The sequence below is a fragment of the Oryctolagus cuniculus genome, chromosome X (assembly GCF_051225735.1).
Source record: "Oryctolagus cuniculus isolate XC-2025 breed Fujian yellow rabbit chromosome X, ASM5122573v1, whole genome shotgun sequence".
Taxonomy (NCBI): domain Eukaryota; kingdom Metazoa; phylum Chordata; class Mammalia; order Lagomorpha; family Leporidae; genus Oryctolagus; species Oryctolagus cuniculus.
In genome coordinates, this window is record NC_142888.1 from 7,059,796 (window position 1) to 7,084,397 (window position 24,602).

General features: G+C 38.6%; 1 protein-coding gene across 6 annotated transcripts in view; it reads left to right on the forward strand.

The window, feature by feature from the left end:
- The first annotated feature begins 7,979 nt into the window (after positions 1-7,979).
- Positions 7,980-24,602, forward strand: part of CNKSR2 (connector enhancer of kinase suppressor of Ras 2) — a 317,996-nt gene continuing 301,373 nt past the window's right edge. For all 6 annotated transcript variants that reach the window (XM_002719953.6, XM_002719954.6, XM_008272442.5 and 3 more), the window contains exon 1: positions 7,980-8,724. In XM_002719953.6, coding sequence (XP_002719999.1) covers positions 8,661-8,724 — 64 coding nt within the window. In that variant the 5' untranslated portion in view covers positions 7,980-8,660. The remainder of the gene's footprint in view (positions 8,725-24,602) is intronic.

Consider the following 24,602-nt stretch of genomic DNA (forward strand, 5'->3'; position numbering starts at 1 on the left):
TGTTTTGACAGGCAGAGTGGATAGTGAGAGAGAGAGAGACAGAGAAAGGTCTTCCTTTTTTGCCGTTGATTCACCCTCCAATGGCCGCCACGGCTGGTGCGCTGTGGCCGGCGCACCACACTGATCCGATGGCAGGAGCCAGGTGCTTCTCCTGGTCTCCCATGGAGTGCAGGGCCCAAGCACTTGGGCCATCCTCCACTGCCTTCCCTGGTCACAGCAGAGAGCTGGCCCGGAAAAGGGGCAACCGTGAAAGAATCCAGCGCCCCGACCGGGACTAGAACCCGGTGTGCTGGCGCCGCTAGGTGGAGGATTAGCCTATTGAGCCGTGGCACCGGCCCTCTTCTTACTTTTTAAAAACAAGATTTTATTTATTTATTTGAGAGGCAGAGTTACAGAGAGATGGAGAGACAGCTCTCCCATTCGCTGGTTCACTCCCCAAATGGCTGCAATGGCTGGAGCTAAGCCTATCCAAAGACAGGATCCTGGAGCTTCTTCCAGGTCTCCCACGCTAGTGCAAGGGCCCAAGAACTCAGGCTATCATCTACCGCTTTCCCAGACCATAAGCAAAGAGTTGTAACAGATGAGGAGCAGCCGGGACACGAACAGGCTCCTATGTGGAATGTCACTGTTGCAGGCAGAGGCTTAGCCTACTACGCCACAGCGCCAACCCCTTACTTGCTTCTTTGATGATTGGAGGCTTAGACAGATTGCTTTCAGGTAGATGGTTACATCAAGGGCTATTTTTTCAATCCTATTTATTTATTTCTTAATTGGCATAACAGTTGTACATAAGAGACTTCAAAAATTTGTGGAAATCGATATTAAAAGATGAAAGAAAAATTACAAACTTTATTTCTCAACGTAAGTTCCATCAAGTTCAAGGATCTTACATAAGCAATGTCAGCCATTTGGTCATCCCTAAGGAATTGAAGGTTCTGGGAATTTAACCATTATCCATGCAGTTTCTTGATGTAGGCAGCTATTGCTAGAAACTTTCCTCTTAACACTGCTTTTGCTGTATCCCATAAGTTTTGATATGTTGTGCTGTTATCCTCATTTACTTCCAGAAAGTTTTTGATTTCTCTTTTGATTTCTTCTATGGCCCAGTGTTTATTCAGGAGCATGTTGTTCAGTCTCCATGTGTTTGCATAAGCTCTAGGGATTCCTGAGTTGCTAATTTCCAACTTCATTCCACTGTGATCTGAGAAGCTGCATCGTATGATTCTAATTCTTTTGAATTTGCTGAGACTTGCTTTATGGCCTAGTATGTGGTCAATCCTAGAGTAGGTTCCATGCACTGCTGAGAAGAATGTAAATGCTTTAAATGTAGGATTGAAAGTTCTGTAGATATCTGTTAGATCCATTTGGGCTATAGTGTCATTTAAATCTACTGTCTCCTTGTTGATCTTCTGTCCTGTTGATCTGTCTATTTCTGAGAGCGGAGTATTGAAGTCCCCCAGTACTATTGTATTGGAGTCTACATCTCCCTTTAAGTCCCTTAACAAATCTTTTAAATAAACCGGTGCCCTGTAATTAGGTGCATATACATTGATAATAGTTGTGGTGAAGGAACCTTTGGTGAAGCTTCCTGGGAACTTTTCTGCTAAAACTTTAGCTAAATTTTTCAAAACAATCTCATAATAAGCAAACATTACTTATTATCTGGTTCTTCAGAAAGTCAATAAGCAAAATGCCTTGAGTATCCAAGAAAACTGTTTCTATGACTTTATGAACTCTGCTTTTGACTGGTTTGCTGTTGCTTTGACTAGAATACTTTCACCTACTGGTAGCCATTGCTTTGACTGTGTTTTGTTTTCAGAACTGTACTGCTAAAGCCATGTCTCATTCCCTGTTACAATTCTTCCATGTAATGCTTCAGAATCTTTGTCCCACTTCTTTAAAATCTCCATTGAAAGCTCTGCTACTGTCCATAGCTGCACAAGGTGCAATTATTTTGCCACCTATAGAACAGAAAGTTTATTCACTTTATTCTTTTTTCATTTAAACTCTTTTTTTTTCATTTATTTTAAAGCCAGGGAGTCAGAAACTGAGATTTTTCACACACAGTTTTACTCCCAAAATGCCCACAACAGCCAGGGCTGGGCCAGGCCAAAACCAGAAGTCCAGAACTCAGTCTGAATCCACCATGTGGGTGACAGGCACCCAAGTACTTGAGATATCAGTTGTTGCTTCCCAGGGTGTGCATTACCAGGAAGCTGAAATCAGAAAAGGAGCCAAGACTCAAATTCAGGTACTGTAATTTGGGATACGGTCATCTCAAGCTGCATCTTAACCACTGTGCCAAACACCTGAGAAAGTTTGTTTCTCTTTAATTTTTATTACAATTGTGTAAGTTGAACCAATTGAGATGTCTATGGTGTTGGCTATTGTTTCTACGGTTAATCATTTCTCCTATTCAAATAGGACATGGACAAGTTTGTTTTTTTCATTGCAAGTTGATGTGGATGGTCTGCTGTTGTAAGTATGAGCTTCAATATCATCTTGTCCCTTCTTCAAATAAGGTATCCATTTGTAAACTGCAGATTTCTTTGGGCATTTCTTTTGCCATAAACTTTTTATAAAGAATCACTGAATTCATCATCATTATTTCACCCAAGCTTCACCTTAAATTTGATGTTTGCTCTTGCTTCAATTAGCAGAATTCTTGTTGCCTTGATAGAGGTTCCTTTCAAACTTGTGTCTTATCCTTTTTAGTGCCTCAACCTAGATCCTGTTCAGACATAACAAGTTAGTATGAGTTTATTCTGGTACAAAAAGAGAGAGATCCATGTTTTTTTTCATAATGCACATTTTCATAAACTTTTTGAAGACACCACATATTTGTGCGGTACCATGTGACATTTTGAGACATGGATACATTATGGAATGTACAGGTCAGGATAGCATGTCTGTATCACCATTTATCATTTCTTTGGAGTTTTTTGTCCTTAATTCATAGCTGTTAGCTGAATCATACTAGAAAGAAAACAACATTGTTCTAGAAACTTTGCTGAGCTTTTTCTGGAGCAAGTTCTATATACTATTCTTGGAAATAAACTGTGTTTTGTTTTATCACTACTATTCTGATAGTTGCCTAGTTAATTTTTTTGATAAAAGGATACAGCTTAGACCAGTATGGAACACCTGCTTTGAAAAATCACAAGAAAAGTCTGGGAAATTATAAGAGAGGGCCCACATCCTTTTGTCTATTTTAGGCTATGGAATATCCTCATAGCTATTTTCTATGCTGTGTCATTTCTTACTACCCATTCAAGAACAAAAGAGAAAATATATGTCATGATTAAAATACTAAGAAAGCAAGAAATATGAAAATTAAAGAGATAGCTATAACAAAAATACAAATTTAAGCATGTCGCTCCCCCTCTTCGTGGAGGAACGACACAGGACCCTGAGCTGTTCTTTTGTCTGCTCGGCCCTCCCCGGGTTTGCTGCTGGTTCTTCCCGGGTTGGCTACCGTCCCTTCCACCTCCGTGGAAGGGCGGTTCCCCCTGCCACTTTCCCCACTTCCGCGGGGGAGCGGCACACCGCCAGCCGGCTCTCTCGGGGGCTGCTCAGATGTTCCTCAGGTGTTCCCTTCAGATGTTCCTGGTGCATGTTGTCTCTCTCCTCCTTTATAGTCCTCTTCCACCAATCCCAACTCTGCTACCCACACACCGAGTACGCTGCTCTCCTCCAATCAGGAGCAAGATCAGCTCCTGCAGCTCAGTCAATCAAATTGGCGAGAGGCAGCTGTGTAGAAGCTGTTTACTCCTCTCCCAGCGCCATATTGTGGGAGAGCAGATGCATAGAATGTCTTAATTCCAGTAACTTAGTCTAGTCCGAGTTGCTCCCCACAAAGCAAACTTGGAAAATTACTAGAAAGGGATCTGTAAGACATTTTATATAAATGTTAAATAACTAAAAGCATTAAACACATCTTGCATGTCAAATCTGAGGTTTGATGAAGAGTTAGTGTCTTAGCAGAAGAAATGGTAAATAAAGATTAAGGTAAATGTGGAAGTCTGAGATCATCAGCTTGAAGCTTCAGAAGAAACACTTCCATTATTTGCCCTTTTCTTTGACCCCAAAGAGACAAAGGTATAGACCTACCATATGACCCAGCCATCCCATTCCTGGGAATTTACCCAAAGGTAATCTAATCAGCATAAGAAACAGTCATCTGTACTCCCATGTTCATTGCAGCTCAAGTCACAATAGCTAAGATATGGAATCAACCCAGATGTCCATTAACTGAAGACTGGATAAAGAAATTATGGTACATATACACTAAGGAATACTACACAGTGGTAAAAAAATGAAATCCTGTCATTTACAACAAAATGAATGCAACTAGAAACCATTATACTTAGTAAATAAGCCAGTCCCAAAAGGACAAATACTGTATGTTCTCTCTGATCTGTGGTAACTAATAGAGTACCTAAAAGGTAATCTATAGGAATGAAATTGATGCTTTGTGTTGGGATGATTTTGAACAGCCCTTGTCTTGACTGTTGAGGAACAATGTTTTTTGTTTGTTTTTCTTTTTTCTTCATACTATTTGTTGAACTTCCTACTTAGTGCAGGGCTAATCTTATGAGTATAAAGTTAACTGAAATAGATATCTGTAAAAAATAAGAATGGGAATGAGAGAGGGAGGAGGAAGAAGGATAGGAGTATGGATGGGAGAGAGGCAGAGTGGGAAAAATCACTATGTTCCTAAATTTGTATATATGAAATTACATGAAGTTTGTATTCCCTACATAAAATTAAAAAAAAATCTTCCTTTAATGAAAGGCTCTTTGACCATCCTTAAAATTCAGATCCAGTGAACACCTAGATTACAGCCAGAAGAGCATTTGAAAATTTCATTTATGAAGATACTTAGAATCACTACATAGACTATAAAATCCTTAAGTGAGAATATTTTGGTCAAGAGAATTAGTTTTTTTAATTTAAATCTAGAGGGATTTATTTAAATCTAGAGACAAAACTATCACAACCAGTGCCATAAATTAAGAGATCACTTTAAAAAAAATAATAAAGATCACATAAAGCAACTCATTTTGGTACGGTTGCCAATATCTCACATTATGTCTCCAATTAATTTAATTAATATTTCTACTATGCCTGTTTCCAAAAATAATTTAAGGCTACTTCCAAAGAATCACAGTTGGGTTTTCATATCTAGGCTGTTTAACGTATATGAACTATCATAACAACTAGGGCAATAATTTTTATATGTATTTTATGATAGTACAATTTTTCTCATAATCTTTGAGAATGCATTATGCATTAAGGCAAAATTAAGCTGCCAAAATTTATATATAATTACATTATATTAAACAAAAATGAAGCAAGACACTAACACTTTAAATAACAGGCAAAAGAATTAAACACTAGCTTATTTGAAAATTTGTGGAAAAAAATGTAGGAAAAATTTAGCTAAGTCATTTGGAATCAAGACTAAAAGTGAAGTTAATAATGATTTAATCATTTCTCTTTCCTCAAATCAAGAATATTTAAAGTGAAAAGCCAGTTATATTCTGAACAAATTAAGTGAAATAATTAATGTCAATCACATCGTAAAAATTAAAGGCAAATGCTATTTTTCCATAGGGTGACCTTCAAGGAGGATTTAGGACAAATACTTAAGGTCCTGTGAAGTCTATTAGATAGTAAACTCCAAATCCACATTTTGACTCAGTAATTCTTAGTCCTTAGTTTTTATGGTTATCTTGGGTGATTAGACCAAATAAATTCCTGACTGCAACAAGAACAGGAGGAGAAACTAAGAACATATGCAACATAATTGATGCACGGTTACCCTCAAAATCTTCTTTTCTGAGATCCTTTGTTTCCATCTCCTTTGGCAGTGGTCTTTTCATGAAAGAAATATGTTTCATTTTTACTGCAACCTGATGTTTAATATTTGTTCTGATTTATATTCTACGCATTATGCAATTTTTCATTTTGAGCTTACTTGCAATACAATGCACAGTATGGTTGCTATGCTAGCCCAGTCTTGATGCACAGTTTGTGGTGTTTCAGCCAAATTTGGTCACTTTCCACATTCTCACAGTTTCTAATTAGGTACTGCTCAGGAACACCTATGATGGCTCTAAGACTTCTTTTTAGTTTATGAGATACACTGGAAACTTCTAATCACTCATCCTGCTTATTTTGGAACATGAATATAAACTTTTAACTAGTTTTAAAAGCTCATGTTCTGCAGTTACCTTGTATTACAATCATGTATCATAATAGCAGAAATTACTTATTAAGCCTTATTTGTTAATTTATTAAACATTTATTGAATTATGTGTTATAAATTTGGTGACAGGAAGTGAATGTGATAGCTAAGGTTTTCTCATCTGTAAAATGTGGCTAATGATGGAGTTGTGTTGAGGATAAAAGGTATGTAAGGGACTTAGCACTGTGCTCAATAAATGTTCATTATTAAAATTAGCCATATTTGACAAAATTACTTTTAAATCTTTCTATGACTGTACCCCCCAAGAATTCACAATGTAGCCATTATATTTTTTTAAACATAAAGCTACTCCATAGATTACCAATGCTAGAAATGGCCTTTTATGGAAATAATGATGCAATGGTCTTAGAACCAATTTGAAAGTAAGTACTCCAAACTACAATATCTTTTACCCATGGGCAGCAGAGAAAAAACTCTAAATCACAATCAAGACCTAGATTACAAAAGGAAGATGATATACCTGTGTCCTCTGAGTGTAGACTTGCTTAAATGATCTAAATTTCTTTCCAGAATTCCACAGATACTTACTGCCATCTGAGATTTTACTCATTTTGTGTAACTAGTTAGAAAATATCACAATATTTTAACTACTGGAGTGTCAGCGCTTTGTGTGTGGGGGGGTAGTTAACTCATGCCATTTGAAGAAAGTAGGCACTGTGCATCTCTTAAAATCGAACTATAAAAAAATGGTTTACTGCAGGAACTGGGAAAATCTGTTACTGAAATGAGTATAGAAATAGCGTTTCTGTTTTACCCACTGGCATTGAGTGATAGAGAGAAACATCTATAATGGTGGTAGAGTTTCTAGCTATACTCTCCAGGATTATTTGTTGTTGAAAATGAAGCATCAGTAGCCAAATCGTATTTTAATAAATGGTATATGCAGTAGCCTGTGTAAAATTCTTGAAGAAAATGAGTTTTGAAGAATCATGTCTTTTTGCAATTTGTCACTCATTTTAACCCCCACTGTTACCCTTTGGTTCTTATGTAAGAACATCTGAACGCAAAATGACATCTTCTAAAATAGGTAGTGGGCGCTCTCAGTGTTGGAGGAACTGGCGGAAGTCCCGAAACACGCCCTTTGAAAAGGTTCGTGGGACACAACTTGGCTCAGGATCACCCGGACAAGCAGCCTGCAGGTGACAGCCTCAACGTCTGATCTCCCAGCCCCCCCGCCCCCACCCCCCGCTCATCACCCAGGGAGGTCCGACAGCACTGGCCCTCCTGCCTCGTCATCGCTGCGTTTCAGGGTGGCGGAGCCCCATTCCCTTCCTCAGCAGTGCACGCCTCCGACTTCGCAGGCGTGCGCGGGGCTCGGGAATCACCTCATGAGCCCACTCGGCAGCGGGGAGGGCGAGAGTGAGGAAAGCCCGGGCTCCTGCTGCAAGCCCGGTGCGCAGCGGTGTGTCCCTCCCCTCGGCGGTGGGGCCGCAGGTACCTCCTCGACAGCCTCAACCGCCAGTGTTCAACTGGTGGGCAGCTCGCCTCGCCGCCGCTGCTGCCGCCGCCGTGGCCCCCTCGGAGGCCCCTTCGAGACGAGCTCCAGCTGCTCTCACCTAACTGACTGACCCCAGGCTCCAGGCCTGGCTTGGGGTGGGGCTTGGGCTCGAGCCGCCGCCGCGCACGCGCTCCTCTCGCGCCTCTGTCCCCGGGCGGCCCCTAGGGCGGGAACGCGAGGCCGTGAGCCGCCCGCACCTGCCTGCCTGCCAGACAGACCCTGGGCTCCGGCCTCGTGCAGACACGCGCACGCGCCTCGCGCGCCGACCGCCGGTCTCGGGGGCGGGACCGCGCGGCAGCGAGCGAGCGAGCGAGTGAGCGAGCGGGCGGGGGGCTCGTGGCGCGCGCGCCTCACACCCGAGAGCTGCAGAGAGATATTTTGGGTGGCAGGAGGCCCCTCGTCATTTCCGCCGGGCAGTTGGTCGTGCCGGGGGCTTCACTCCCGCGCGCGAGGCGAACGGGCAAGTTAGCTGAGGGCTTGCGGCGGCGGCGGCGGCGGCGGCGGCGGCGGCGGCGGCGGCGGCGGCGGCGGCTGGTGCTGCTTCAGTGCCACGACCCTCGGCAGCTCCAGCCTAGAACTGAAGCTCCGCTGGGACGAAGACCCGAGCGGAGCTAAGGAGGCAGCAGCAGCCGCGTTCTCAGCGGGGGCAGAGCAGACCCAGTGCGGAGCCGCCACCCAGGCGCGTTGCTCTCCTGGTCGCGTCTCCCAGCACTGCTGCCCGCCTTTGGCTAACAGTGCAGCCGCGAGACTCGACACACAAAAGCGGCTTTCTCCGCGCAGCCCGCCCAGTGAGGCTGCGGCCAGCAAGGGACCCCACCTGAGGGTGGCTTGGGCTGCTGACTTCGTTTTGTGTTTGAGCTCCGCGCCCCGCACGGAACCGACCCAGTGCCCATGGCTCTCATAATGGAACCGGTGAGCAAATGGTCTCCGAGTCAAGTAGTGGACTGGATGAAAGGTAATGCCCGCTGTGGGGATGGCGACGCGGCACTGGGGCTCAGGGTCCCGGCGCGTCGGAGGGAGGGGCGCCCGTTGCGGCAGAGCTCGCCATCGGGGCTCCCACCGGCTGATCGTGGTTAACCATGGGGCGGTAGGGGTCTCCTGGAGCTAGCAGGGGCCCGGGGTCCCCGATCTCCTTTTGTCTTCAGCCAGAGGGGCGCGGAAAGCGACCGAGCTGCCGGCGCCACCCGGTTCCGAGGCAGGAAGCAGAGTAACGGAATCCCGGAGCATCTTCCTAATGCTTGCTCCCCTGATCGCCTCCAGGCCGGGAGGACGTGGCGACCCTTGTCTCCTAGTTCGAGGAGGAGCCCCCCCACCCCGGGATCTGCTCCCCTAGGCGCCCCCATTCCCTAGCCCCTTTGTTACTGGGAAACCTGACGCCTCCTCGGCGGCCACCCCTGCCAGGTGCCTTCTCTGGCGCCAACTCTACTGGCAACTTTTAAGTCCGCATGATGGGGTCAGGACGCTGCCGCCCCTCCGTGGAGCCTGAGATCTCCCCCTCTCACCACAGACTGGGCTGACGATGCTTAAGGAGATATGCTACTTTGGGATGAAGAAACATATTTCCCCCAGGACAGCGTGCACGCTGGTGTCCGTGGGCTCCCTCAGGCGCAGCCCCGCTCGTCCTATGCCTTTTCCTGTTCAGGCTGGTTAAAGCACCGGTCCTCTCGCTTGTTATTAGGTACTGGACGCCAGGTGTAGAGTGATGCGCATTCAGGTACCCTCTCATTTCTTCCATCTTGGAGGCTCCCCTCTTTTTGCCCCTGGCAATTTCTAATAACCACAGTTACAGACACTTAGCCTCCCAATCTCAGATGTGGGCTTCAAGACCCTAGGCTTTCCTGCCTCACTACCTCCCTCTGTTGTTTGAGTTAAGGGGTTTGTAGAGGATCCCCTCCCCCACCCCTTCCCCGTTCCATCCCGGGTCCAACTCTTCCCTTAGATTTGGAGATGCTGAGGAGGAGATGGATAGGGTAGAATAAAAGATCCCTGATCACACTTGGTAAGATGTTAGAGCTTGGCTGGAGATGATAGCTGAGCACAAACTCTAAGCAGATCAAAGACAGAAGGCTTATTGTCTCTGAAAATGCCTGTCCCAAAGATGAGGAAGCTCCCTTCTTAGGGCTTGCTGAGCAGTCAGACTTTCTAAGCTCTAGGTACTTTGGAACAAAAGGTGGGATGATTGAAAAGGATTCAGAATGACGGGGAGAAACTCAGTAATTTATTGCCTTTTCCCCAACGTTTTCTGTCTTTTGCTTATTCTTGTGGGTTTTCCTTGTCTTTTGCTTTCCTTTTATTTCTGTATTCTTTATTTATTGTTTTTTTTTTTCCCAAAAAATGTGGAAAGTGCTTTGTAACTGCAAGGCGCAATACAAATGTGAATGAATTGAATTAAACCTAATTCATTATTTATTGATTGCCCCCCTGTGTGTGATGCATTGTACTAAGGTGCCATGAGGGTTATAAAGATGACTAAGACAAAGTCCTGCAGTGGCTCATCTGTTTTGCTGCTTTTTCTCTTTCCACGTTTGCTATTGAAATTCCTTTCCTAGATTCCCACCAGTTCCCACCCCCCCAACACACACACACACACACACACACTCTCACACTTCTTGGATGTGGACAAACATCTGTCTTCTGTTTCTCAGTCATGGAAAAAAGAGCCAGAGAAAAGGCAGGAAGCAAGAATACTTAATTTAAACCCGTTATTTGAATTTATCTGAAGATTATTTTAGTTTCAGGCTTTTGCTGAAACACTCAAAAGCTGTCTGGGATCTACAGGAGTGGGATTAATTTCATATACTACCTCTCACCAATTCCCATGATGCTTGTGGTGAATGCTGCATACTCCATCTTCTTCACCTCCCACCTTCCCAGTTACATTCTTGCAATTTCCCCTCTCCACCGTTTGGTCCACTAAAGCCAGAACATACAAGGCACATATCCTGACACATTATTATTTCTACAGTACACCCGTCTTTTAAAAATCTCTCCAGCCTAAAATGCAGCTCCTTTAGTTAGATTAACATTGTTAACTGTGATATTAAATGATTGTTAAAATACCGAGTAACTTTTTTTCATACCTGTTGGTGACGCATTTTAGACCTATTTGAAAAGATCGGCTAAGTAGCTGAATAGAATTTGTGTATCTATGTATACATACAACTAGAAGAGAATGACTGATGTAATTACCTGTATATTTCAAGTTTCCAACTGCTTACTACTGAAATTTCCATCACATTCTTATGAATTTGATTATCAGAAAATGAGATTTTAAAAAATAATTGTTGGGTGAAAGGAAGATCTCCTAATTTGTAACTCACACTGTTGCTTTAATTAATTTTTCCCTCCCTACCCTTTTCCCCAGATGAACTTTAACAGAAGATGTTTTAAAAAATAAGACTTTTTTACCCTTTCCTCAGATGCAATAATGTCTAAAAGTCAAGTACTAATTTAAACTAGCTTTGGGATATTCAAACATCATTTAGTGTTGTATAATGTGCAGTGTTATAAATCAAGTACCAAAGAATTAACAAGACTCTTGAAAAACTGCAACATTGTAGGAGTTTTTTGGAACATGGTCCTAATACAATGATTTCATTGTCATTAGCATTTAAAGCATATAGGATATGCTTTTATTTGGTCACAATCATAAATATTTATAACTGTTCAATATGGTATGTGTTTTATGTTCTGGGTATTTTTCTCTTCGCTAAACAGAAAAGGAACCATCAAGCATATAAAAATACACATGGCCATATATTCATGATTCTAGACAATTGGTATAGAAAGTCACCAGAGGGGGAAATGGACTGACGAGATTATTAAGCTTTGTTTGTGTATATTCAAGATTATTTTTAAAGGACCATTTATATATTATAATTCATCTTGACCTGTTACTTTTTATTAAAGTACATTTGAGGGAAATGCAAATATAAAATTTAGTAGATATAAGGAAGCACTTTGTATTTTTTGTTTACCCCCAAGTCTACTATTTGTTAAATATGATAATCACCAAATACTCTACTGAAAATAAAAATTTGATATGACACAATATTGATGTTAGTTCCACTAAAAACATGAGCTCCTTTTGAGTCACTAAAATAAGTGATTCTATTCCAAACCATCCTGATGGTATTTCTGGCTATTTAGAGATATCTTATAGACCTCCTAATTAATTGCTTTTTAAAAATTTACATAAAAAATTAGAGGAAATCACATATTCATCATTTAGCATTTGAAACCATCCTTCAGTTGGAAACTGCATTCAGTCCTATTGTTATTTTGATAAAATGTTAAACCATAAACCCTTTGTAAAGTAAATAAAAGCAAATGAGTTATTGAAAAAAGCCATAGGCAGAAAAGTAGGCCAATAACTGTTCATAATGTTTGCTCAGCCTACTATTCCAAAATATGTTATTTCTCAGCTCCTATTTGTTCACTTGGAGAGCCTGGAAATACATCATGATCTGCAGTTGTTTGAGTCCCCAGTCTTTATTTTTTTGCCCACTGAAATAACAAAAATGTCTGAACACTGTAGAGCTCCTATTATTAATTTTCCTTGACTACCTCACACCAAATATTTCCAGTTTTCTTCTTACACCATTTCCAACTTTGAGACTCATTCAAAATATCACATGACTAAGACTTATTTTCCAGGACTAGCTCTCTCCATCGCATTCTTCCCGTGATATTTAATCCTTTACTGAGTCAAATAAAGTTAGGATTTTCAGAGTCAACTAACAGGCCCTGCTTTGCTGATCTTCTCTTATGGTTTTTGTATCTTCACTTTGTAGTTTTATGATTCCTAAAGTCATCTAAATTTTTAATATTTTTCTCAAACCATTTTACAATGAAATGCTCAACTCTTTCCTGTTTACTATACACCATTTTCTTCAGAAAACATTCCGGTGACTTCTAATTTCTGCCCTGATGACTCAGCCATCTTCAGGATAGAAAATGAAATACATTATTTTAGGTATAAAAAGCAAAACCAATGTTTTGCAGACAACCCTGTAATATAGGAAAATGTAGTGATGAAATAGTGTCTTTTTAGTAGTTCTGACAACTACAATTGTCTGTGGTAATTCTTTTTTCTCCTCCTGGAACCCAGAGCTGAAGTTGAAGATTTTCTTAATTTGATAAAGGAAAATGTCAAAATTTTGAGTTAAACAGTCTAGAGAGATAGATTGGTAATAATTTTCTGGCAGGAACTTGAATGTATACACTGTACAAAATCTAATTATATAAAATATGATCAAATTGGTCATATCACTTTCCTTTTGAAAGATTAGACTTTCTTAAATTGCAAGATGGATGTATAGGCACCAAGAATCATCTCCTAGATTTGACAGTTTTTTAGGAAAAGGCATTGTTGTCATTTTGCATTAACAAGAAATTTGCCTTTTTTAATGTACAAAGTTCAGTTCATTACAGATATTTAGTGTCACATTTTCTCATTAAATGATAATGATTTAGTGCTGGTTATAAAGAAAGTATATGTGCTTTCTGGTCCTTAGGTATTACTTACTCAAGGTATCTGCATGGAGGATACTGTAATAGATTGTTTTAAATAAATTATTCTCTGCTTTGGGGAAATTAGCCTCTGTAAGGGATGGCAACTGTATTGAAAAATCTATGCCAAGACACAGACAAGTACAAACTAGTAAATGTGATAAATTTTTTAAAAATTTACATTATGTATACAAGCACCAGTGGAAAGAGGTGATAATTTATTGAGTTGGAAAAAGATTTATAGGGAATGTGGGGTTTTTAGCAACTATTTAATATACTTATTTAATTAAGACATCCTAGAGGGATCTATCCTTAAAGTTGAGGTACAGCAAGAGACCCTGTGGTTGAGATGGGATGATTAACCAGAGGGATTGTATCTAGGTTTGTCTTGCTGAAGCGGAGAGGTGGGCAGTAGAGAGAAAGTGAGGGAGGAGCCTGAGTAGGTGGCAAAAAAGTACAAGAACAAATCTGCATTTCACAAAGACAATAAAACTCTCATCATGTCCTGAGTTTAAATAAATACCACATTATAAAACTTTGGCTGCCAAAAATAAGCCCACAAAGAATGTGTATTGAATTGGTACAGCTGTTTCAAATCTGTTTCTCTGGAATAATTTGGAAATAATGTTAAAATGAGTTATTTTGAAGATTAATTACATCATTAACATGTTGAATATTTAGAATTTTACTGAGCACGTTCTCAAGTAGAATGGGAATGACTTTTAAATCTTAATACTGTTCTTAAAGCAATGATAAATTATCGTTTTCATATACAGCAGAGCAAACTTAGGGCTTGATTTGTTCTTAATGACTTTAACTTTCTTTCTGTGTGGCTTCCAAATAGTACCTCACAAGTAAGGCTTATTTTGAAAGATGAAGTATTAGCTTGTGTAAAGAGTACTGGAAAGTTCTATCATCTGTACTAATTGAAAAGGGTGGGAGGAGGGAAGGGTAGGTAATTAGGATAAAACAGACTTTAAAACTTTTTATTTTTTATTACTTTGTCATGGTTGAGTGACTATAGAATATCACGTGTAATCTTCAGTACGAAATCACTGTGTTGAAAACATTCAGTGAGTAAATTCAGTTTTCATGAATAGCATAGGCTTCCATTCCTCCAAATGGTGTATGACTGTGGTTTTGGAAGCCAACTGATCATAAGAAACCAAACGGTTGACTTTTGCTAGGCATTTTTAAACTGTATTTTATATTAAAACAAACATGGATATTATATTATTAATGTAGAAAATAAAATTAAAGATGAGGCCAGAGGCTTCAGAGGTATTTTAGGATTGCAGTAGGCTGTTTAAAGCTGCATTCCTCAAACTTCCCAGCATTATGAGTACACTCTGTTGAGCAATTACAGATGTGTCAGTGGAACAGTTTGAGAACAAGTGATAGATGAACTTATAAAAGGTAGAATTAATGTATTCTACTTTCCCATTTTCTCCTATTATAACAAGGGGCAAAATAAAATCTTTTCAGTGAAAGTCATAGTAATTATAGCATCTTAATTTTTATTTGATCCATAAACCTGCAGTGAAGGACAAACTCATTGAGAGTAATTTCCATCTGATCCTGTCCTCTCATTTTGCACCTCCATCACCTCAAAACAATTTAATAACTTCTAATTGTTTTTAGGATAAAGATCAAAGTCCTTAACATGGCCTATGAGATGAAGTTTTGGTTATTGCCTATGAGCTAAGCCTCATGCCCAGAACCTGCGACACTGGCCACCTTTCTGTCCTTCCTGTTTGCTCACCTCTGGGCCTTTTCACTTAATATGTTCTGTTTTCCTCAACTAGATAATTCCTACTCAGATAGTTCTTCAGATCTCAAGCCTTCCCTCTTCCACACCAGAAAAATCATTCAGATTCTCCAAATCACATCCAATTCTTAATTATACACTTTCCTGGTACTACATATATCTCCTGTGTTCCTGCATCAGTTTAATTTTATGGTTATTTGATTGATGTCTAACTCCCCCACTTGATGAGGGCAGGAACCCTTCTGTTTTTTCATAACAATGCCTAAGAAGGTATCTACCATAAAATAGACACCTGAATATTTGTCGAGTGAAAGAAAATTTATTCACAGATTACTGGTCTGTCAGTAAGTCTGCTTTCATAAATGGCAATGAACATAAAGTCCCTTAAAATTCTCCAGTGGATACTTCAGTGCCAGCTTGTATGGTGTATGCCAGAATACAGTGGAAGTAGGGTTGCTTGATTCTTTGCTTTTACCAACTCAGATACCTAAATTATAGTTTAGATTCATTTTGTATGAAGTATTAATAAGTTAATTAATACTTCTGTACTTATGCTATAAATATTATAAATATATAAATATCATTTGCTGATGTCAATAGCAAATACTTGTTAATTAAAAAATTCAGACATACCCCTTCTCTTAAACACTTATTTTCCTTCATTCGAATTTTCTAATTACTTCATTTTGATGTTTTTAAAGGAACTCTGTATATTTGGACCACATAGTGGAGTGAAATTGATGAAATGTCTTAGATGTGTCCTCTTAAAAAAGTTAAAAAAAGCCCACATATGAAATTAAAATGTATTTTTCTACTATGAGAACAGAATATCTTTTATTTGCTTAATTAGGAAGATAAAATGCAAAAATATACTTTTTCTTAATGAAAACCATTTATTTTTTGTTAAATTTGAATTTTATTAATGAGAATAAAATTTAAATATTTAAAGATGAATATTAAAATTTTTGCTAATTTTAGCTTAATAGTAATTTTAGCTTAATAGTAATTTTCCATCCCCCTCTGATTTTGAAGAAAATAATTTTAATTTTTAAAATCTAAATATAAGAATTTTGATGAATTTTTGAAGGCTCCTTGTTAAGAATACGTACAGAGTTATTGTAAAACATAACTTACTGAAAATAGGTGCTCCATGTGGACTTTTTGTGAATTACATGTAACTAGATAATCACCGGTAGGCAAATTATAGACTTTTTTTCCTAATAAAGCATGCTTCTTCCTTATTGAGAATATGCAAAATATAGAACAAGGGAAAGTTTTTAAGATCTTTATTTAGGCATACTGATTTGTTAACTCTTCATAAAACACTTTCAGGCTTAAATGCTTTAACTAGTACTGCAAAATAATGGATAGCATTGTGCCCTTAATTGAGTTACAACTATTCAACATGATAGAATTTTTTAAACTTGATAATTTAAATTGAAATCAAACAAGAAATAAACTAACAGTAATAAATTCTAGTAGAACTTTTCATTGTCATTCTTGCGATTTCAGAAAACAAGGGGTTAATGGCATTTGCATAAATTCATTGAATTTTAAATTTTACTAGAATATAATAGCTGTACTCTATTACATCTATTTACTATTTTGTCACAACATAAAATTGTTTTTAAAACCAAGATGTATTAAAATAACCCAAAACTCACACTGACACTAATATATGAAATGGAAACATTATTAGCTAATGTCAAGTATAACACATATGGCTATTATTTATTAGCTTGACATGAATGTTTTTACAAATTATCTTTTTTAGATAGGTTAAATAGTCTACAGATCTAATGGTAAATGAGAAGAAACCACATTAATCTAGTAGGCTTTTAAAATGTTGCCCAAGATCATTTTTTGATATTGTTTTTATTTTGTTTGAGATATATCTGGTATATTTAAAACAGGCTTGCAATGTGTTTTCTCAAGTAGTATCTGTAATAGATCAATGAAAGACTTGTTCAGATCCTGGATTTTACTTTTTTCAACTTGTTTAAAAAGATTATGGAAGCATCTATTTTCTAGCGTGATATTAATTATACTTACAGTATGGGTTATTTATCACATTTAAAGTACTGACCTTAAATAATTCTGCTGAGTGATTAATTTTAACATCAGCTTGTTTTTATTATAATTTTGTTTTATATGTGTATATGGGAGTTTATTTCATGTACTTTATTCTTTTTCTTCAACTATCTACATTATTTTCACAAGTCCTGAAGACTTGTGATTTTTTTTTCCTACAAGGGAATAAAATTCATATTTTAATTTATGTAATTAATTTATATTTTGGTTTACAAAACAAGCCACTAGGGTATTAAATACATATAAAAGAGAAAGTGTTCTACTGCTTTTGAATTACAGACAGTAATTCAGTTGCTAATTTTCTTCCTGGCCTGCTGGAACCTATGTAGAGGCCAAGTTCAATATGAAATAGAACCAATGTGGTATGGCAGGGCTATGTACTTCTTCCTCCTTTCCCTCTCCTGGTACCAGGTTGAGTTCTGTGGCAATCTCTGTTGGCATCAGCGTTGCATTAAATCAACAACATATGGTTTCTTTATGCAGAAGACTACCTCTTGTCTGTCAAATCAGAGATTTTTCAATTTGATATTGAATTTCCACATGTAGAGAGAAATTGGTTCTATTTGGGGTTAGATTATTTATTTTCTAGTTTTGCCTGAGATGCAGTCTTGTCTTTTATTCATGATAAAAACATGTTCATTTAGATTCGACTGATTTGAGATTTATGATCATTTAACTGGACTCCTGTTAATATTCATAATATGTGAATGAATGGTTTGATGATCAATATAATTATGCAAACAAGATTGTAAAGAAATTGACCCTGTAGAATATAGTATTTTCAAGTACTGTACATTTCCAGGAGTCATTTTTGTACTGAAAGTATCACAGATAGAAATGAGTTGTGTTTTTAGTTAGAATTTCTGTATACTTGGGGTAAAATATATGTAGATATAGATATAGATATAGCTTTTTTGGAGTATTCTTGCAAATTATATATAATATTTCTTGGATCTTTCTCTCATTCACCCAAACTGAGAAGGTGTAAGGCACTTTACATTTATTATTAGTAGTAGTCCTTAAAAGTGCAATAAGCAATAGTTATTAACACCTTTTTATAGGTAAGGTATGGGGAAGTTAAGCAGCTCAACAGAAATTGTTCAATGATGGAATTGGATTTGACTTCACCTCGGTTTTTCTCCCCCTACTGGATTGCATTTACAGTTTAGTGGGTGAAGGACACAGTTCAGGTATATACATAATTATTTTCAAATTTGATGCTTTTAAGAAATGTCCTGGGGTAGGCATTTTAGCTGGTGCTTAAGATGCTGGTTAAGACACCCATGTTTCCCAATGGAGTGCCTGGTTTTCATACCTGGCTCTGGCTCCCAACTCCAGCTTCTGGCTAAGAAAGAGCCTGGTAACCAGCAGATGATGGCTGAAGTAATTGGGTCTCTGCCAATCACATGGGAGGCCTGGATTGAATTGTCAGCTTCTAGCTTCAGCCCAGCCAAGCCTCAGCTCTTGAAAGTACTTGGGAAGTGAACCAGCAGATGGGAATGCTTTTTCACTATCTCACTCTCACTTGCGTATGCTCTTTCTCTATCTGCCTCTCAAATAAATAAATGTTTTATTTCCTGAAAATTAAAAAAATTATTTTCATTTTTGTTTGAAAGGCAGAGAGACAGATAGAATGTTCCATCTGCTGGTTCACTCCCCAAGTCTCAGCAACAACTAGGAGTGCGCCAGACCAAAGCCAGGAGCCCAGAACTCAATCTAGGTCTCCCACTTTGATGATAGGAACTCAAGTACTTGAGCTGTCATCTGCTGGCTCCCAGGGTGCACAATCCCAAGTGAAGTGGAATAGTTAGGACTGAAACCAGGCACTTTGGTATGATATGCAGGCATCCCAAGTAGTGATTTAACCACTGTGCAAAATGCTCACCCAAAATTCCTGAACTTTCTACTTTTTAAAATTTGGCAGCATATATGATATAATACAGGTTAAGAATACTTCAGAATCAGATATCCTGACTTCATCACTGCTAGCTGTATGATCTTAGGAAAAGTTTCAGTTACTTGACCAAATTTTCTCACTTTTATAAAATGTGGGTGATAATATCACCTAGAATTACTGATCTAAAAAGTGTTCTACCTTTTACTGTAGTTTTATTTTTTCTAAAGCTTATTCATATCTTCCATCTGTTGGTTCAGCCCCCAAATGTCCAACACGGCCAGGTCTGAGCCGGCCCAGAGCCAGGAGCCAGGAGCTCTATCCTGGTCTCCCACATGGGTGGCAGAGACTCAAGTACTTGGGGCATCTTCCGCTGCCTTCCCAAGTGCATTAGCTGCGACTGGATTGGAAGTGAAGTAGCTCTGACTGGAATCCACACTTCAGTATGAGATGCTGTTGTCAAAAGTGGCAGTTTACCTTAAGGCACGCGGATCTGGCTGAAAAGCCCATGAGAGTATTTCAGGCATGGAAAGCCAAGACACTCTGGCAAAAAAAAAAAAAAAAAAACTAAATGAAAGATCTCCGCGAGTGAGATCCCAGTGGAAAGAACAGGTCATCAAAGAAGGAGGTACCTTTCTCTGAAGGGAGGAGAGAATTTCCACTTTGACTATGACCTTGTCTAAATATAATCAGAGTCGGTGAACTCAAAAGGCTTCCATAGCCTTGGCAACTCATGACAATAGCCTAGGGTGATTACTGATGCCATAAACAAGAGTGTCAATTTGTTAAGTCAACAACAGGAGTCACTGTGCACTTACTCCTCATGTGGGATCTCTGTCCTTAGTGTGCTGTACATTGTGATTCAATGCTATAACTAGTATTCAAACAGTATTTTTCACTTTGTGTTTCTGTGTGGGTGCAAACTGTTGAAATCTTTACTTAATGTATGCTAAACTGATCTTCTGTATATAAAGAGAATTGAAAATGAATCTTGATGTGAATGGAAGGGGAGAGGGAGCGGGAAAGGGGAGGGTTGCGGGTGGGAGGGAAAGTATGGGGGGAGAAACCATTGTACTCCATAAGCTATACTTTGGAAATTTATATTCATTAAATAAAAGTTAAAAAAAAAAGTGGCAGTTTAACCCAATGTTCACAACACCTGTCCCTACCACTTTTTTTTTATTATGATATACTTAAAATCATGTCTGGTCCATTGTAAATGCATGATGAATTCTGGCTTATTTATTTAATTAAGAAAGAGGTTCCATTTTGTTAGCAATTTCCAGTTGCAGAATTGAAAATAGATAATATTTATGAAGTGCTTATTATCTCTAGTGCCTTTCCTAGCTCTGAAAGTTCAGAATTATTCCTATTTTACAAGAGAGGAAACCTTTGATTAGATGCTTTTGCTTAAAAATGTTGAATGACTTGTCTTGTGTATCCAAATACTCGTTGAGGTGTTTAAATATACCATTTAAATTTATCTCTAACTGGTTCTAAAATACATAGTATTTCCACCTTTCCTTGCTACCAGAGATAGATGTGATTTGAGAGGATTCCTTTTGATCTTAAGTGTTGTGTGTGTGTTGGTAGGGGCAAGGAGGGCATGAGGCATTTGTACTTCTCAGAACAGAGATCTAGCTAATAATAAAGATGCCACACATAACTATAGTCTTGATGACAGCTTTTCTTTATTGAGGTGAACCCCAGGAATTTGATGCACCTCTCATGAGTCTGGACCTAGGCAAAGGTCTTGTTTATGACCATTGCTACTACCAACTCGATGCTGGGAAGATATTTTGTTTTCAAAGGATTGTTAATAAAAGTATGTGGTGCCTGATAATAGATGTGCATAAGTGCTTCATAATTTACTAGAAATAATGATTCTTATAATATTATATTTACATTTACTCAGCAGTCATTAGCACTGCTGTCTGCATCCCATCAATGTCTCTTTGAACAGCAGACCTTATTCAGTGTGCTTCTATAGCTCTGAAGTCCTTACCGACCTACCAAATGTTAATTTGTTCCTCAAAATTGCTTTGTTTGGAAACCTTTATCATACACCAAATTTTGATGTGATATGATAGCTTAGTGAAGCACAAAAGCAATCTTAAATGCTAGAGAAAATATAATTAGTCAAAAGAACATTGTGAAATAAATGCAAAATGTAGAGTGGTCAAGTTGAACTGCAAATGTTTGATCAGTTGAATACTTATAAAATGATGAGATGTAATTCCATTTATATTTTAAAGCGATACACATTGTTTTGTCTATATATGTAAAGTGTATATTCCAGTATATATGAGGGTACTTTAAGAATGCTTGTGTAAAATGAAATTAAAAGATTACTTTATTTTGGTAGAAAAAATTTTGAAGTCCACATGTGGGTTTTTCATACTACACGTGTTCCATTAACATTTTGAAGGTCTCTGTGTACATGAATTTTAACTTTTTTTTCACCAAACATAAAGTTACCTTTTGGTTATACTGTCCATGAACTTTTGGAAGTACCCTCTAATATACAGTCTTAAAGAAGGATTTGTTCAGAGTAAAAAGAGATAATTTTTTCTATTTCTCCTTGTTTTCCTTTAATTGAGGTACATTTGCTTTAGACTGGAAGTTTTAAAATAAGTTAAAACAACTTTAATTGTTCTTAAATTCTTAGCCTTGTCCATTTGATTATGTAAGGCACTTTTTTCTCTCCTAAAGTGCTCATTATCTTTTAAAATCCATATAAATTAAAGTTAATTTTGTTCTGATGTTTTTAAGAATTCATTACTTTTCTTGAAGTAAGTGTTGACTTCCTGTGTTCCAAGGCAGTCTGGTACAAGATAGACTTTTAAATCAGGTGATAGTATGAATCTCTGTCTACATTCATTTAAAAATGTTTGATTTAATGTTGAAAAGCAGTGGTTTCTGATGTTACAGACTTTTTTTTTTTTAAATGAGGCTGCTTTACCAGTTTATTTTTACATTTATTCTGGAAATTAACACACATAGAAAATAATACAGCAGAATAATAGCTAGGAAACTATAACACTACTCACACACCCAATTCCATTCCTTAATAAATATTGTTCAAATTTCTAGTTTTATAAATGTAATAAACGCTTTTGTAATTGTTTTCTTTGATCAGAATCCATACACATGTTATATTTTGCCTTGTAATCTTTGCATGCATCCTTCTTTTTGGAACCAATACTGTTTTTACATAGAAGACATTATATAAAATTGTTATTTAAGCCTCCTGAAATAAAATTTATAGATAATATAACCTACCTACTTAGATTTTAAAGCATTTATTATAATACCCTTATTATAAAAACAGTTTAATTTATAATAAAATGAGTTTCTATCCTGTCGCTCCCCCTCTTCATGGAGGAACGACACTAAACCCTGCCTAGGCTTCATATCCGAGTCACGGCACCATTATGCCTCCTAAGTTTTCTATCCGAGTCACGGCCCCATTATGTCGCTCCCCCTCTTCGTGGAGGAACGACACAGGACCCTGCGCTGTTCTTTTGTCTGCTCGGCCCTCCCCGGGTTTGCTGCTGGTTCTTCCCGGGTTGGCTACCGTCCCTTCCACCTCCGTGGAAGGGCAGTTCCCCCTGCCACTTTCCCCACTTCTGCGGGGGAGCGGCACACCGCCGGCCGGCTCTCTCGGGGGCTGCACAGGTGTTCCTTCAGATAGATGTTCCTGGTGCATGTTGTCTCTCTCCTCCTTTATAGTCCTCTTCCACCAATCCCAACTCTGCTACCCACACGCTGAGTACGCTGCTCTCCTCCAATCAGGAGCAGGATCAGCTCCTGCAGGTTACTGGTCAAACTGGAGGCATCTGTGTAGAAGCTGTTTCCTCCTCTCCCAGCGCCATATTGTGGGAGACCAGATGCATAGAATAAGTCTTAATTCGAGTAACAGTCTAGTCCGAGTTGCTCCCAGTTGCTCCCCACATTGGAGAGACAGATAAACTTCCCACACAGGGAATTCTAAATAATTTGTGTTAGTACTTTCTCACTTAGTAAGGATGTGGCACTTAAATCCTTAGCTCTTGATTGTGGATTGCCCTTAGGAGCTTGCTTCCAAAGCAGTGCATTTGGAAAGGGAGAAATATAACTTTATAGTGGGGAAAGCTAGCAGTTACTCTCTTGGCCAGGTGATAAAAGTTAGCATCGTCATCATAAGCCATGTTGACAGCACGTACCTTTAATTTGATGTGATATGATTGGCACTTGTTCTCTGTGGTCTTTCCTGCCCCTCAGGATCCATAACCTCATTATAAACACAAGAAAAACATTAGAGAAACCCAAATTTAAAGAGATTTTACTTAATAACTGACCAGTACTCCTCAAAATTGTCAAAGTCATCAAATAAGGAAAAGGAGAGAAACTTATAACCCAAAGAAAGCTGAGACATGGTGATTGTATTATGATATTCTGGATAGTACACTGAAACAAAAGAGGTACATTAGGAAACAACTAATGAAATCCAAATAAAGTGTGGAATTTGATTTAATAGCAATTTACCAATGTTGGTTCCTTGTAACAAAGATACCATAGAAATGTGAGATGTTAATAATAGGAGAATATGGGTGAGGGAAATATAGAAACTCTCAGTAATATTTTGTAAGTTCTCTGTAGATCTAAAATTATTCTGAAATAAGAAGTTTATTTAAATGAAAATTAGTGTTTATTTTCAAATTTGATAGTGTAAAAAGATAAGTAGTATCTCGTATGTGAAATTGCTTTGGTTTACCTGTATTGGTTTACCTGTATTAAAAGCAGGCTCTTTTAAATGAAAATAAGTTATTAGGCAGTTCTCCGGGATGTGGGATCATTCCATCCATTGATTTAACCATCATTTACTAACCTGATAATTATGATAACCCAAAATTCCTCACAATTCTCAAAATACTCTGAAGAGGCCCTGGCATGGCATCAAGTACCTATACCTTACCTCTCTTCTCACCATGTAAACCTCATTCTTTTCCACCTATGAGAAAATACTTTTTCAACTTGATGAATACGTATTGTGATGTTTTTAAAATTACTCTTTGCAAACTGTTTTTTTTTCTTTTTTAAAAAAAGATTATTCGAGAGGCAGACTTAAAAACACACAGAGGGAGAGCCAGAGTAGTCTTTCCACCTACTGGTTCAGTCCCTAAATGGCCACAGCTGGGCTGATTTGAAGCCAGGAGTCAGGAGCTTCTTCTAGGTCTCCCATGTGTCTGCAGGGACCCAAGTACTTCCAAGCCATTAGCAGGGAGCTGAATCAGAAGTGGAGAAGCTGGGACTCAAACCAGCACATATATGGGATGCCAGTACTGCAGGCGGTGGCTTAACCCGCTACGCCACAGCGTCGGCCCCCAGAATGGTGGCATTTAGTCAGAAAAATTGTAAAGCTTGGTCCTCAATGTGGCCAGCAGAAGCTCTAGATTAGGACTCTTGGACAGAAGAGTGTGTTATTCTAAGCCTTGTTAACAAAGCCTGATTTTCCAGCATTCTTTTTGACTGCAGTTTGTTTCCTTCAGACATTTTCTCAGGAATGTTAAGAAAATTTTTAAGCAAA